The sequence below is a fragment of the Salvelinus fontinalis genome, chromosome 16 (genome assembly GCF_029448725.1).
Source record: "Salvelinus fontinalis isolate EN_2023a chromosome 16, ASM2944872v1, whole genome shotgun sequence".
Classification (NCBI taxonomy): Eukaryota; Metazoa; Chordata; class Actinopteri; order Salmoniformes; family Salmonidae; genus Salvelinus; species Salvelinus fontinalis.
In genome coordinates, this window is record NC_074680.1 from 4,764,277 (window position 1) to 4,779,022 (window position 14,746).

General features: G+C 41.1%; 1 protein-coding gene across 1 annotated transcript in view; it reads left to right on the forward strand.

Annotated features, from left to right (window-relative positions):
• LOC129812541 (ribosome quality control complex subunit NEMF-like) overlaps positions 1 to 14,746 on the forward strand; it is a 26,402-nt gene continuing 11,656 nt past the window's right edge. Inside the window, exons 1-17 of the mRNA XM_055864182.1 lie at positions 1 to 182; positions 602 to 670; positions 823 to 925; positions 1,018 to 1,143; positions 1,315 to 1,466; positions 4,614 to 4,681; positions 4,815 to 4,904; positions 5,034 to 5,107; positions 5,206 to 5,273; positions 5,437 to 5,512; positions 5,679 to 5,819; positions 9,558 to 9,766; positions 11,915 to 12,091; positions 12,245 to 12,308; positions 12,398 to 12,486; positions 12,746 to 12,849; positions 13,116 to 13,178. Of these exons, the coding sequence (XP_055720157.1) occupies positions 22 to 182; positions 602 to 670; positions 823 to 925; positions 1,018 to 1,143; positions 1,315 to 1,466; positions 4,614 to 4,681; positions 4,815 to 4,904; positions 5,034 to 5,107; positions 5,206 to 5,273; positions 5,437 to 5,512; positions 5,679 to 5,819; positions 9,558 to 9,766; positions 11,915 to 12,091; positions 12,245 to 12,308; positions 12,398 to 12,486; positions 12,746 to 12,849; positions 13,116 to 13,178 (1,834 nt within the window). The 5' untranslated portion in view covers positions 1 to 21. The remainder of the gene's footprint in view (positions 183 to 601; positions 671 to 822; positions 926 to 1,017; positions 1,144 to 1,314; positions 1,467 to 4,613; positions 4,682 to 4,814; positions 4,905 to 5,033; positions 5,108 to 5,205; positions 5,274 to 5,436; positions 5,513 to 5,678; positions 5,820 to 9,557; positions 9,767 to 11,914; positions 12,092 to 12,244; positions 12,309 to 12,397; positions 12,487 to 12,745; positions 12,850 to 13,115; positions 13,179 to 14,746) is intronic.

Genomic DNA, 14,746 nt, shown 5'->3' on the forward strand with positions numbered 1-14,746 from the left:
CCGTACAAATCTAGACCGCGCATGCGTGCTGTAAAAGCCAGCGTGTATTCGTTGCTGTGTGCTGCTCTCCTTGTCTGCAGTGTAAATGTTTCGGACAACGAATACAAACTACTAATTTTCACCATGAAAACAAGATTCAATACCGTGGATATCAGAGCGGTTATTGCTGAGATAAATGCTAAGTAAGTTAGTCTGGTTCATGCATCATGAAACGTGCTAATGTTGGCTAGCTAGCTAACTAGTTACTGTAGCAAATGTCGACGTTAAAAGAGAGATTTGGCTTGTTCGACATTTCAGGCGACTGACTGATCTTCAAATCACCTTGCGTCATAAATAACGACGCATTATTATTTGTAGCAAGATCAGTCACAATTTACCCACGAAACATCACGGTTTTGACGTTCTCGAACACGGACATTGATTAACTAGCTAACTAAATAACTACTGTCAACAATGGGTTTAGGTCCACGGGCATTCGCTAAACTTGACAGACGTTAACGACACAGATATCTAGCTAAATGGATAGCTAGCTAACAAAATATGATTGGGACTTATGAATAACGTCATCATGACACTAACTTAACTTGTTATGTTATCACAGTTACCTTGGTATGCGCGTAAACAACGTGTATGACATCGACACCAAGACCTATCTCATCCGGTTGCAAAAGTAAGTAATATCTGCTGCCTGTCAGTGGTACCAAGCTACAGCAATCATCCATGTTGCCATGATGTTTGTTTACAGAACTTGTCATGTACACGTAGTCCTAGGGATGACTGGTGTTCAAGGTTAGAATTGAAAACGTTTTTGTTTGTTTTCAGGCCTGACACCAAATCTATTCTACTGGTTGAATCTGGACTCCGCATTCATTCTACAGACTTTGAATGGCCCAAAAATATGATGCCCTCTGGCTTTGCCATGAAAGTGAGGATAAGTTGTTTTTTCAGTTGTCCATTCACTTGTCAAGCAATGATGAATGTCTTGGTAACTCACTGTATGATCACTCTTCCCCACAGTGTCGAAAGCATCTCAAGTCAAGACGACTAACACAGGTGAAGCAGCTTGGGGTTGACAGGATTGTTGACATCCAGTTTGGCTCAGATGAGGCTGCTTACCATCTGATAGTGGAACTCTATGACAGGGTGAGAAATGACCATTCCCTTTTTCCATCTCCGAGTTTGACGTTTTCATTATACTCCTCAACTCTAGAATACAGTACTCGTTTCATATTTAGCAATGATATTAGATAATCCATGCTGTTCTCTTTATGATCGTCATGTTGAATGCAATGTGCACCCCCTGTGTATGTGAAGGGTAACATTATCCTGGCGGACCACGAGTACACCATTCTGAACCTGCTGCGCTTCCGCACAGCAGAGGGAGAGGAAGATGTGAAGATAGCGGTGAGGGAGAGGTACCCTGTGGAGAACGCCAGGCCCCCAGAGCCCCTCATCAGCATGGAGAGGTAAGACAGACCCTGGAGGCAGATAGTGGGGTAGGATGAATGAATCACACCTACCCTTTCAAGGGTTTTTCTTTATTTTTACTGTTTTATACATTGACGAATAATGGTGAAGACATCAAAACTATGAAATAACACATATGGAATCATGTAGTAACCAAAAAAGTGTTAAACAAATCATAATATATTTGAGATTCTTCAAAGTATCCACCCTTTGCCTTGATGACAGTTTTGCACACTCTTGGCATTCTCTCAACCAGCTTCATGAGGTAGTTACCTGGAATGCATTTCAATTAACAGGTGTGCCTTGTTAAGTTAATTTGTGGAACTTATTTCGTGAATGCGTTTGAGCCAATCAGTTGTGTTGTGACATGGTAGGGGTGGTATACAGAAGATAGCCCTATTTGGTAAAAGACTAAGTCCATATTATGGCAAGAACATCTCAAATAAGCAAAGAGAAATGACAGTCCATCATTACTTTAAAACATGGTCAGTCAATCCGGAAAATTTCAAGAACTTTGGAAGTGCAGTCCCAAAAACCATCAAGCGCTATGATGAAACTGGCTCTCATGAGGACCGCCACAGAAAAGGAGACCCAGAGTTACTACTGCTGCAGAGGATAAATTCATTTATTAACTGCACCTCAGATTGCAGCCCAAATAAATGCTTCACAGAGTTCAAGTAACAGACACATCTCAAAATCAACTGTTCAAAGTCAAGCCATGGTCGAATTGCTGCAAAGAAACCACTACTAAAGGACACACAAAAGAAGAAGAGACTTGCTTGGGCCAAGAAACACGAGCAATGCACGAGCAAGTCCAAATTGGAGATTTTTGGTGCTAACTGCCGTTTCTTTTGTTAGATGCAGAGTAGGTGAACGGATGAACTCCACATGTGTGGTTCTCACCGTGAAGCATGGAGGAGGTGGTGTGATGGTGGGGGGTGCTTTGCTGGTGACACTGTCTGTGATTTAGAGTTCAAGTCACACACAACCAACATGGCTACCACAGCATTCTGCACCGATACGCCATCCATCTGGTTAGGGCTTAGTGGCACTATCATTTGTTTTTCAACAGGACAATGACCCAACACACCTCCAGGCTGTGTAAGGGCTATTTGACCAAAAAGGAGAGTGATGGAGTGCTGCATCAGATGACCTGGCCTCCACAATCACCCGACCTCAACCCAATTGAGATGGTTTGGGATGAGTTGGACTGCGGAGTGAAGGAAAAGCAGCCAACAAGTGCTCAGCATATGTGGGAACTCCTTCAAGACTGTTGGAAAAGCATTCCTCATGAAGTTGGTTGAGAGAACACCAAAAGTGTGCAAAGCTGTCATCAAGGCAAAGAGTGGCTACTTTGAAGATTCTCAAATATATAAAATATATTTTGATTTGTTTAACACTTTTGTGGTCACTACATAGTTTTGATGTCTTCACTATTATTTTACAATGTAGAAAATAGTACAAATAGAGAATAACCCTTGAATGAGTAGGTGTCTGAACTTTTGACTGGTTGTGTGTGTATAATCTGACAAGGGGAACTGTTTTGAAACCACCACGCCTCCATCTTGGCATTCCCCCAACATTGCAAAATGTTTTGAAGCTATAGAAATGCCTTTATTATTGTCTAAATTTGTTTTTGTCCCATGTATTCTATTAGAGACACCTTAATGTTTACTTTTTAAATTGTATTATGTCAGCTAAACATAAAAATAAACATGAGAAAATATATAACATTTCCCTTAAAGTTATGCTAATATCCCCACTACAACAACAAAAATACTTGAATGTGTGTAATTATCTCCTTAAAATTGAATTGAAATACTGTAGAATTCCATTCATTACTATGGAGGACTGCTCCTTCTAGTGAGTGCCAATATCGCCGTCCGGTGGCTTCAAAGCACTACAGAGGGTAGTGCGTACAACACAGTACATCACTGGGGCCGAACCCCCTGCCATCCAGGACTTCTATACCAGGCGGTGTCAGAGGAAGGCCCAAAAAAGTGTCAGACTCCAGCCACCCAAGTCATAGACTGTTCTCTCTGCTACCGCATTGCAAGCAGTACCGGGGCGACAAGTCTCTGACCAGAAGGCACTAGAGCAGCCTATACCCCCAAGCTATATTCACTAGATTCTACCCACACACTCACATACTACACTGACACTCCAACACACACACACACACATTGATGCCACAGACACACTTTACATACGCTGCTTCTACTCTGTTTATTATATATCCTGATTGCCTAGTCACTTTTACCCATATGCAGTTGTGTAAAGTACTTAAGTAAAAAATACTTTGGGGTATCTGTACTTTATTGTTTATATTTTTGATAACTTTTACTTCACTACATTCCCAAAGAAAATAATGTACTTTTTACTCCATACATTTTCCCTGACACCCAAAAGTACTTGTTACATTTAGAATGCTTAGTGGGACACAAATGGTCCAATTCACGCACTTATCAAAATATCCTCTCTGTTCATCTCTACTGCCACTGATCTGGCAGACTCACTATTCATAAAAAGAAAATGTTGCTGTCTGGTTTGCTTAATATAAGGAATTTGAAATGATTTTTACTTTAACTTTTGAGACTTAAGTATATTCTATCAATTACACTTTTGATTCTTAAGTATATTTTAAACCGAATACTTTTACTCAAGTAGTATTGTACTGCATGACTTTTACTTGAGTATTATTCTATTAAGGTATCTTTACTTGTACTCAATTATGACAATTGGGTACTTTTTCCACCACTGCCCACATGTACGTACTGTATTGGCTCAATTACCTCAACTACCTTGTACTCCTGCACATTGACCTGTTACTGGTACTCCTTGTATATAGCCTCGCTATTGTTTTTGTTACTACTTCCTTTTTTTAATTTAGCTAATATTTCTTACTTTTTAGCTCTGCACTGTTGGGAATGGGCTTGTAAGAAACCATTTCATTGTAAAGTCTGCACCTGTTCGGCGTTGTGACCAATAAAATTTGATTTCAATAAGCAGGACTTTCGCAATCATCCAGCCAGGATTTCTGGAAAACTTGGTTATTTTGGGAAAGTTTACCGGACTTTTGCAACCCTAGTTAGGCCCAAGAGTTCATTGAAGAAATAATCATATGTGTTGGTTTGTTTTTCATGTAGACTCACTGAAGTCCTGTTGAAGGCCACGAATGGAGAACAGGTGAAAAGGGTCCTCAATCCCCACCTTCGTAAGTAGTCTTCATCTCTTCAGTGGCTCCATCCATTGCTCATCCAGGTTTAGTTTAAAAAGAAATGTTTTACACAATGTTATTATTGTAAACAGCAGACTTAACTTCTAATGTTATCTATCTGCTCTTTCAGCATATGGGGCTACTCTCATAGAGCACTGTCTGATGGAAGTGGGACTCCCCGGGTTCATCAAAGTGGACAGCCAGTTTGATGCTGCACGAGGTACGTTTCTTTTAGACCAGCTGTAGCCGTTGGCAGATTACAAAGATGTGCTGCTGGTATATATTATTCAAACAATGATCATCAGAATTGTGATATTCTGGATGTAATGGGCTTAATTGTTGTCTGTAGATGCACCCAAAATCCTCGATGCCCTGCAAATGGCAGAAGATTATATGGAGAAAACGGCAAGCTTCGATGGAAAGGTAGGTCTCACGTCTTTATTGAGAACATTCATTCATACATCAGATCCATTTGTCATAGCGAAATTATAGAAAACTGTGTCTCCCTTGTTTCGTTGCAGGGCTACATCATCCAAAAATGTGAGAAGAAACCAAGTTTAGCCCCAGAGAAACCTGAAGAATTGCTCACGTAAGTTATTTTATTTGACTCTCATTCTGTGCTAATGATATTATGTCTCAAAGTTCAGTTACTGGTAAGATCAGCATTACGTCTCACCAGAAGCATTATGGAGGTTTTTGTTTGCTTGGTTGGTGAGATATGCTCAAATCTCCAGCATTGTCTTCTTTTACAGATATGAGGAATTCCATCCCTTCCTCTTTGCCCAACATGCAAATAGCCACTATGTTGAGTTTGATACGTTTGACAAGGTGAATTTTAGAATATATGTCCTTTATATCTGTTTATTTACCCTATGCATATGTTGGGAAAATGTCATTGTTTCCCATACGTACCTACTGTACCAAAACTATATTGGTATTTTCATAAGACTAAGGTATGAGATCACTAAAGTAAGTCTTGCTCCTCTGCGCTTAGGCAGTGGACGAATTCTACTCCAAGATGGAGAGTCAGAGGATTGACGTGAAGGCCCTGCAGCAGGAGAAACAGGCTCTGAAAAAGCTGGACAATGTCAAGAGGGACCACGTGCAGAGGCTGGAGGCACTGCACCAACTTCAGGTCAATACTGAAGAACTCTCTCATCACCACCAGACCTGAGCTGTGTTTGAATACTCATACTAACCGCACTAACTGTACTATTTTTGACGTGAATTGAGTGCAGTTGAAGTCGGAAGTTTACATACACTTAGGTTGGAGTCATTAAAAGTAGTTTTTTCAACCACTCCACAAATTTCTTGTAAACAAACTATAGTTTTGGCAAGTCAGTTAGGACATCTACTTTGTGCATGACACAAGTAAGCTTTCCAACAATTTTTTACAGATAGATTATTTCACTGTATCACAATTCCAGTGGGTCAGAAGTTTACATACACTAAGTTGACCGTACCACAGCTTGGAAAATTCCAGAAAATGATGTCATGGCTTTAGAAGCTTTTGATAGGTGAATTGACATAATTTGAGTCAATTGGAGGTGTACCTGTGGATGAATTTCAAGGCCTACCTTCAAACCTAGTGCCTCTTTGCTTGACATCATGGGAAAATCAAAAGAAATCAGCCAAGACCACAGAAAAAAGACCACAAGTCTGGTTCATCCTTGGGAGAAAAACGCCTGAAGGTACCACGTTAATCTGTACGAAATAAATCATTCTCTCTACTATTATTCTGACATTTCACATTCTTAAAATAAAGTGGTGATCCTAACTGACGTAAAACATGGACTTCTTACTCGGAATAAATGTCAGGAATTATGAAAAACTGAGTTTAAATGTATTTGGCTAAGGTGTATGTAAACTTCCGACTTCAACTGTGTATGTAGTATGCTTATTGGTCATAGTATGGATATAGTTAGTATGCCAAAAGTTTCCGGATGTCGTATTAAATTTGCCAAATTTACCATTTCCGTACTTTTAGGGCCCATAATGCAAATCTTCAGAAAATGGGCGTGGCTTCACAACGTTTTCAGATTTGGAGAAAATGCCAGAAACTATGCAGCCGAAGTCCGACGAGAGCGAATTCAAATTCATTGAACTAACTAATGACAAATGTTAATGTTGAGCAATGTAATGACATTTCAAATAAGTTACGTTACACGTTATGTTGGCTGACAATTTGTTAGCTACGCTATCCTTACGAACCGCAAAGCATTACAGCACTATGTATCGGTATGTTAGCTAGTTACCTAACGTTAGTAAATGTAAATGTTGGATACTAATACATCGAGCTCGCCAGGCAGTATATTAACTATCTGCTAACTAACCAACGTTTTATTGACTTGATTATTCACGTCATTCTTAGATAAGTGGTGTAGTCGTTTTGCTTTTCAATAGACTTTGTTAATTAGTCTTGCGCACCATTTGAATATGGCCGGTGTCAGTAAATGTTTGCAAAAAAAAAAAAAAGAGTAATAAATTGTTGCCAGCTGCACAGTTAGTCACCAACGCTCTGGATAACATGAAAACAGCCTAACCAGCTCTGCGATTGCGAGTAAAATGGTCAGAGTAAGGTGTTCTCTCATTTATCCAGCAGCATACCACCCTGCGTACCACTACTGGCTTGCTTCTGAAGCTAAGCAGGGTTGGTCCTGGTCAGTCCCTGGATGTGAGACCAGATGCTGCTGGAAGTGGTGTTGGAGGGCCAGTAGGAGGCACTCTTTCCTCTGGTCTAAAAAATATCCCAATGCCCCAGGGCAGTGATTGGGGACACTGCCCTGTGTAGGGTGCCGTCTTTCGGATGGGACGTTAAACGGGTGTCCTGACTCTCTGAGGTCATTAAAGATCCCATGGCACTTATCGTAAGAGTAGGGGTGTTAACCCCGGTGTCCTGGCTAAATTCCCAATCTGGCCCTCAACCCATCATGGTCACCTAATAATCCCAAGTTTACAATTGGCTCATTCATCCCCCTCCTCTCCCCTGTAACTATTCCCCAGGTCGTTGCTGCAAATGAGAACGTGTTCTCAGTCAACTTACCTGGTAAAATAACGGTAAATAAATAAATAAATAATTTGTGTCTGGAAGTAGCTAGCTAACGTTAGCCAGTTAGCTTGGGTGCTTGACTGCCGTTGAACGCTCGGATCAGCCCTACTCCTTGTCAAGAGCGTCCAGTGTCGGCTCTGAACGCTCCGAGAGTGAAACGCTCTGAATTTACAATCTGACAACGCTCTGGATTTACGAACGCCCAGAGCACACTCTGGCACTGCAGATTTGAATTTACGAACACACCCGAAATCGTAAAATGTTTAGCTAGTCATTTGTTATGGTAGCAAGAGGTTGCATAGCAACAGCATCAACTTCCGGTAGACAGGCGACGCTCTAGTACGCTCAACTGAAACAATACCATTCGTTTACAGTATACTAAAATTAACTAATAGAACATTTTATGTAATATGTACTCATTAAGTATGTAGTATACAGTATGTTAGTATGGGTATTCGAACACTGCCCTGGGTTCAACTAGTATTTGTTTTCTTTCCGATACTTAAACTGCTCTTGATTTAGCCTTCCTTGCTCAATGGAACCAATGGAGTAAACCCGAACCATCAAAAGGCAGTCTCAATCAAGCACTCAAAGTATTTGAAAGATAACCAATGATATTTGAACTCGGGTCTGATCACCACAGTGAAAACAAATGGTCAGACCAAAAGGAGTGCTAATGGGTCCGGCCAGAGCCATGTATTTAGAGTTGGGCCAATGCGGTTTTTGCATTATGATGCGTTTACATGACACTTCAACATTCTATGGCAGCCACGTTAGCTCCCAATTTACATTACATGGGGAATATTTAAAATATACTATAAAATTGAATGTCTAGAATGAACATTATAAAGCATTTCAATGACACTACAACATTGTATGGCAGTCATGTTAGCTCCCAATTAACATTACACGGGGAATATTTAAACAATGTTATGTAACTGAATGTCTAGAATTAGAACAATATTCAAAATTCTAAAAGTTCGCCTCTCTCTAAATGCATGGCCCTTGGTCCTGCTAATCACCCCAAACAACTCAAAAATACCCACAACTCAAAACAAACACAAACAGGTACACAGGTTCTCTCTCCCCCTCGCTCTCTCCATACTACCTGTCTAATAAACAGTCAGGTTATGGCTGGAATGAAGGATGACTGATAGGCTGTGTGGAGGGTAATGATGGGAGGATTGTCCTCCATGATGACCCACTTTATGGCTGTGTCCCTATAAAGTGTACCTAGCCATAGGGATATGTTCAAAAGTAGTGCACTTTATAAGGAATAGGGTGGCATTTGGAAATCCGCCTATGTAGCTGAGGAATATGTAGCTCCCCGGCTGTGGTTTACATATTGATCTGATCCGTAATGGGGTGATTGGGTTGATCACCTGATCGATCGGCAGTCACAAACCTTGTTACTGTCAGCAGGTGACATGCATGGATTTCCATAATTTCATAGAGGTGAGACTACTCTGTCGCAAATGGCAACCTATTCCCTGTATAGTGCACTACTTTTGGAACATAGTCAACTGGTGTTGGCAGCACCTTATCCCAGCATCTTTGTGTAGGCAACACTAATGTACATAACCTAATCACAGGTAATCTCATTGAAGGAGGAGAGGTGGCTCTGCCAAGACATGTAGTTTAACACCTTCTGTGTGTTATCTAGTTATGATGGGAAGCAAGTGTGTCCGTGCCAGGGTTAATTTGAAATGAAGATGGTCAATTCAAGAAGTGATTTTAATTTAAAACGGAAAGACTTTTGAAATAAATAGCTTCTACTCAGTTATGCGAATGCTAAAGGAGTGCTAATGCTAACGTTTGTTGCAGGAGGTAGACCGGCTTAGGGGCGAGCTGGTGGAGATGAACTTGCCCATAGTGGAGAGGGCTCTGCAGGTGGTGCGGAGCGCCCTGGCCAACCAGGTGGACTGGGCCGAGATAGGGCTGATCGTCAAGGAGGCCCAGGCTGCCGGAGACCCAGTGGCCTGCGCCATCAAGGAGCTGAAGCTGCAGACCAACCACATCACAATGCTTTTAAAGTGAGTTGATGCCCAAAATGGATACATTTCTAATTGCCCCTCAGGGATTGATAAAGTAATATTGAATTGAACTGTCTTTGGTTCGGTTAAACTTGACTACTGCCCTTTAACACTACAACTGAGCTGAGCTGTACTAAGCTAACCTGGTTACGCATCCATCCTATGCTGCTGCAATCTTGCTGGAAAGGTGTGGGAGCGTGGCGTTGCAGTTTCCCAGCATATATCGCCCACAGCGTCTAGGATTTGAATCCCACGTCCTTGATGCTCCCCCCTATCACGGTGTCCCATCCTCTTTCAAACTGTCTGAATAAGCTGAACAATATGTAAGGGGGACCGAGCTCTTTACTGTAGGTGTCATATGTATGCATTTATAAAGCCTTGTATTAACAGTGTTACCAAGAATCCTGCTCGAAAGGAAAAATGTGATATTGTATCCAGCACAGAACAGTTTGGATTCGAACAAGAGCATGAAATGGGTACTCCAAATACTATGAATCAACCACTAACCCACCTTTATCTGCCCTCTAGCCAATTAAATAGATGGATGCTGAACAGAAAGAAGAGGGTCATGCTCATTAGGGCCTACCGTAGCACAGTGTTTTGCAACGGACAACAAAAACGTACATTTCTTATTGGACAAGTTCAAAAAGTACCTCCCTGTATTAGGCTGTTTTCTTCAGTTTTATATTAGTATTTATTATTAGCAGCTACTCTTCCTGAGATACAGCAAAATTAAGGCAGTTTATACAATTTTAAAACATTACAATACATTCACAGATTTCACAACACACTGTGTCCCTTCAGGCACCTACTCCACCACTACCACATATCTACAGTACTAAATCCATGTGTATGTTAAGTGCGTATGTTATTGTATGTGTGTGTATGCATGTGTCTGTGCCAATGTTTGTGTTGCGTCACAGTCCCCACTGTTCCATAAGGTGTTTTTTTAATCTGTTTTTTAAATCTAATTTTACTGTTTGCGTCAATTACTTGATGTGGAATAGAGTTCCATGTAATACTGTGTGCATCCCATAGTCTGTTCTGGACTTGGGGACTGTGAAGAGACGTCTTGAGGGGATATATAGTGCACACCTTTTGACCCAGAGCCTAAATAGTGCACTATAGAGGGAGCTGGTATGGAGTAGGTGTGATGGTTTCTAAACCCCTGTTACTGTGATATCAATGTGAAATCATCTACAGTCTATCTACATTGGTGTCCAAGCTGTGTGCCAGTAGTTTAGACAGACAGCTCGGTGCATTCAACCTCTCTTAAATAAAAGTAGTGATGAAGTCAATCTCTCCTCCACTTTCAGCCTGGACAGATTGACATGCATATTATTAATATTAGCTCTCTGTGTACATCCAAGGGCCAGCCATGCTGCCCTGTTCTGAGCCAATTGCAATTGCAAGTCCTTTTTTGTGGCACCTGACCACACGACTGAACAGTAGTTAAGGTGCGACAAAACTAGGGCCTGTAGGACCAGCCTTGTTGATAGTGTTGTTAAGAAGGCAGAGCATCGCATTATTATAGACAGACTTCTCCCCATCTTAGTTACTACTGCATCAATATGTTTTGACCATGACAGTTTACAATCTAGTGTTACTCCAAGCAGTTTTGTCATCTCAACTAGCTCAATTTCCGCATTATTTATTACAAGATTTAGTTGGGTTTAGTGAGTGTTTTGTTCCAAATACAATGCTTTTAGTTTTAGAAATATTTAGGGCTAACTTATTCCTTGCCACCCACTCTGAAACTAACTGCAGCTCTTTGTTGAGTGTTGCAGTCATTTCAGTCGCTGTAGTAGCTGACGTGTATAGTGTTGAGTCATCCGCATACATAGAAACTCTGGCTTTACTCAGTCAGTGGCGTGTCATTAGTAAAAAATTGAAAAAAGCAAGGGGCCTAAACAGCTACCCTGGGGAATTCCTGATTCTGACTGGATTATATTTGATATTCTTCCATTAAAGAACACCCTCTGTGTTCTGTTAGACAAGTAGCTCTTTATCCACATTATAAAAGGGGGTGTAAAGCCATAACACATACGTTTTTCCAGCAGCAGACTATGATCAATATTGTCAAAAGCTGCACTGAAGTCTAACAAGACAGCCCCCTACTGAAAACGACCCTGTTGTTTCCCCTTTCAGGAACCCATACATTGTCTCAGAGGAAGTAGAGGAGGAAGATGTAGCCGAGGTGGCTGAAGAGAAAAAGGGGAAGAAGAACAAGAACAAAGACAAGGGTCAGAAGGGCAAGCCCAAGAAGGACCAGCCCATGCTGGTGGATGTGGACCTCAGCTTGTCAGCTTACGCCAATGCCAAAAAGTAGGCTCTCCACTCTCCCTGACTTACTGTATTCTTTGAACTGCAAAATTTAAATAAAACAGTTATGTTTTATCTTAATGCTTTGAACAGTATGGCCAGATGTGGTTTTAGATATCAAGCTGACGAACCCAAACGTTTATCCTTTCTTTCCAGATACTACGACCACAAGCGAACCGCTGCTAAGAAAGAGCAGAAAACCGTGGAGGCAGCCCAGAAGGTGATGGTGCCACATGCATGACATTCCCTGTCGATTGTGTTTGTGATCAGTTCATATATTTGTAACATTTTCCCCGTTTTTAATTTAAGGCTTTCAAATCTGCTGAGAAGAAGACCAAGCAAACCCTTAAAGAGGTCCAAACCGTTACGACCATTCAGAAGGCCAGGAAAGTCTACTGGTAAGACACTCAACCTAACTGAAGCTGCATTCACCCTTTGAAAACTTGCCACGTGTAGAGAGATGAACAGTCATTGACAAATCTGAACTAATGCAGCCATGTCCAGCTAATGTAACACCTGTAAGAAGTGATTAAATGAGCGCAAAGTTCTCTCCACCTTTGTTTGTGTCAGGTTTGTGACAAATTCATATTCTTCTGGGCAATTACTTTCTCTATCTTTTCAGTATGTGACAAATTATGTATCGTTGTGCTCTGTCAGGTTTGAGAAGTTCCTGTGGTTCATCAGCTCAGAAAATTACCTCATCATCGCCGGACGTGACCAGCAACAGAATGAAATTATCGTTAAGCGCTACTTGAGGGCTGGTAAGAGTGGAATACACTTATTATAGTCTTGCCTTGCAACATCCAATGTCCATACCAGCATCGAATACATGCCCAATACATTGTTTCAGACTTGAACGTATGCTAGTTTGGTACACACAACACGCTATGTTCCACTGTCCATACTAGCATACCACATAGAATGCATTCACAATACATTGCTTCATTGTAGTTAGACTCTGTTCCAATATCCATACTATCTCTCTACCCGTGTGAAAATCTCATCCTCTGTTGGTGTCTCTTATCAGGGGATATCTACGTTCACGCCGACCTCCATGGAGCTACTAGTTGTGTCATCAAGAACCCATCTGGTAAGAGCTGGCCTAGTTCTGTGATCAGCACACTGTTGTTCAGTCAAATGATGCTCTCTTATCCTCTGGAATCTCTCTTTAATATACAGTACCAGTCAAGTTTGGGCACACCTACTCATTACAGGGTTTTTCATTAAATATACTATTTTCTACATTGTAGAATAATAGTTTCATGTAGTAACCAAAAAAGGATTAAACAAATCAAAATATATTTTATATTCTTCAAAGTAGCCAACCTTTGCCTTGATGACAGCTTTGCACACTCTTGGCATTCTTTCAACCAGCTTTATGAGGTGTGCCTTCGTAAAAGTTAATTTGTGGAATTTATTTCCTCCTTAATGCGTTTGAGCCAATCATTTGTGTTGTGACATGGTAGGGGTGGTATACAGAAGATAGCCCTATTTGGTAAAAGACCAAGTCCATATTATGGCAAGAACAGCTCAAATAAGCAAAGAGAAACAACGGTCCGTCATTACTTTAAGACTTGGAAGGTCAGTCAATCCGGAACATTTCAAGAACTTTGAAAGTTTCTTCAAGTGCAGTCCTAAAAACCATCAAGCGCTATGATGAAACTGTCTCTCATGAGGACTGCCACAGGAAAGGAAGACCCAGAGTTACCTTTGCTGCAGAGGATAAGTTCCTTAGAGTTATCAGCCTCAGAAATTGCAGCCCAAATAAATTCTTCCGACACATCTCAACATCAACTGTTCAGAGGTGACTGCGTGAATCAGGCCTTCATGGAAGAAGAGACTTGCTTGGGCCAAGAAACATGAGCAATGGATATTAGACCGGTGGAAATCACTCCTTAGGTCTGAGTCCAAATTTGAAATTTTTGGTTCCAACCACAGTGTCTTTGTGAGACAGAGTAGGTGAATGGATGATTTCCGCATGTGTGAACCACATGTGAAGCATGGAGGAGGTGTGAGGGTGCTTTGCTGGTGACTCTGTTATTTATTTTGAATTCAAGGCACACTTAACCAACATGGCTACCACAGCATTGTGCTGCGACACACTATCCACTAAGCACAAACCAGATAGGGACTACCGTTTGTTTTTCAACAGGACAATCACTCAACACACTGCCAGGCTGTGTAAGGGCTATTTGACAAAGAAGGAGAGTGATGGAGTGCTGCATCAGATGACCTGGCCTCCACAATCACCCGTCCTCAACCCAATTGAGATGGTTTGGGATGAGTCGGACCGCAGAGTGACGGAAAAGCAGCCAACAAGTGCTCAGCATATGTGGGAACTCCTTCTAGAGTGTTGGAAAAGCATTCCAGGTGAAGCTGGTTGAGAGAATGCCAAGAGTGTGCAAAGCTGTCAAGGCAAAGGGTGGCTACTTAAATGTTTAAATTTTTTATTTAACCTTTATTTAGCTAGGCAAGTCAGTTAAGAGCAAATTCTTAAATAAAATGACGGCCTAGGAACAGTGCTTTGAAGAATATAAAATATATTTTGATTTGTAACCAACTTTTTTGGTTACTACATGATTCCATATGTTCTTTCATAGTTGTGATGTCTTCACTATTATTCTACAATGTAGAAAATAGTAAAAATAAAGAAAAACA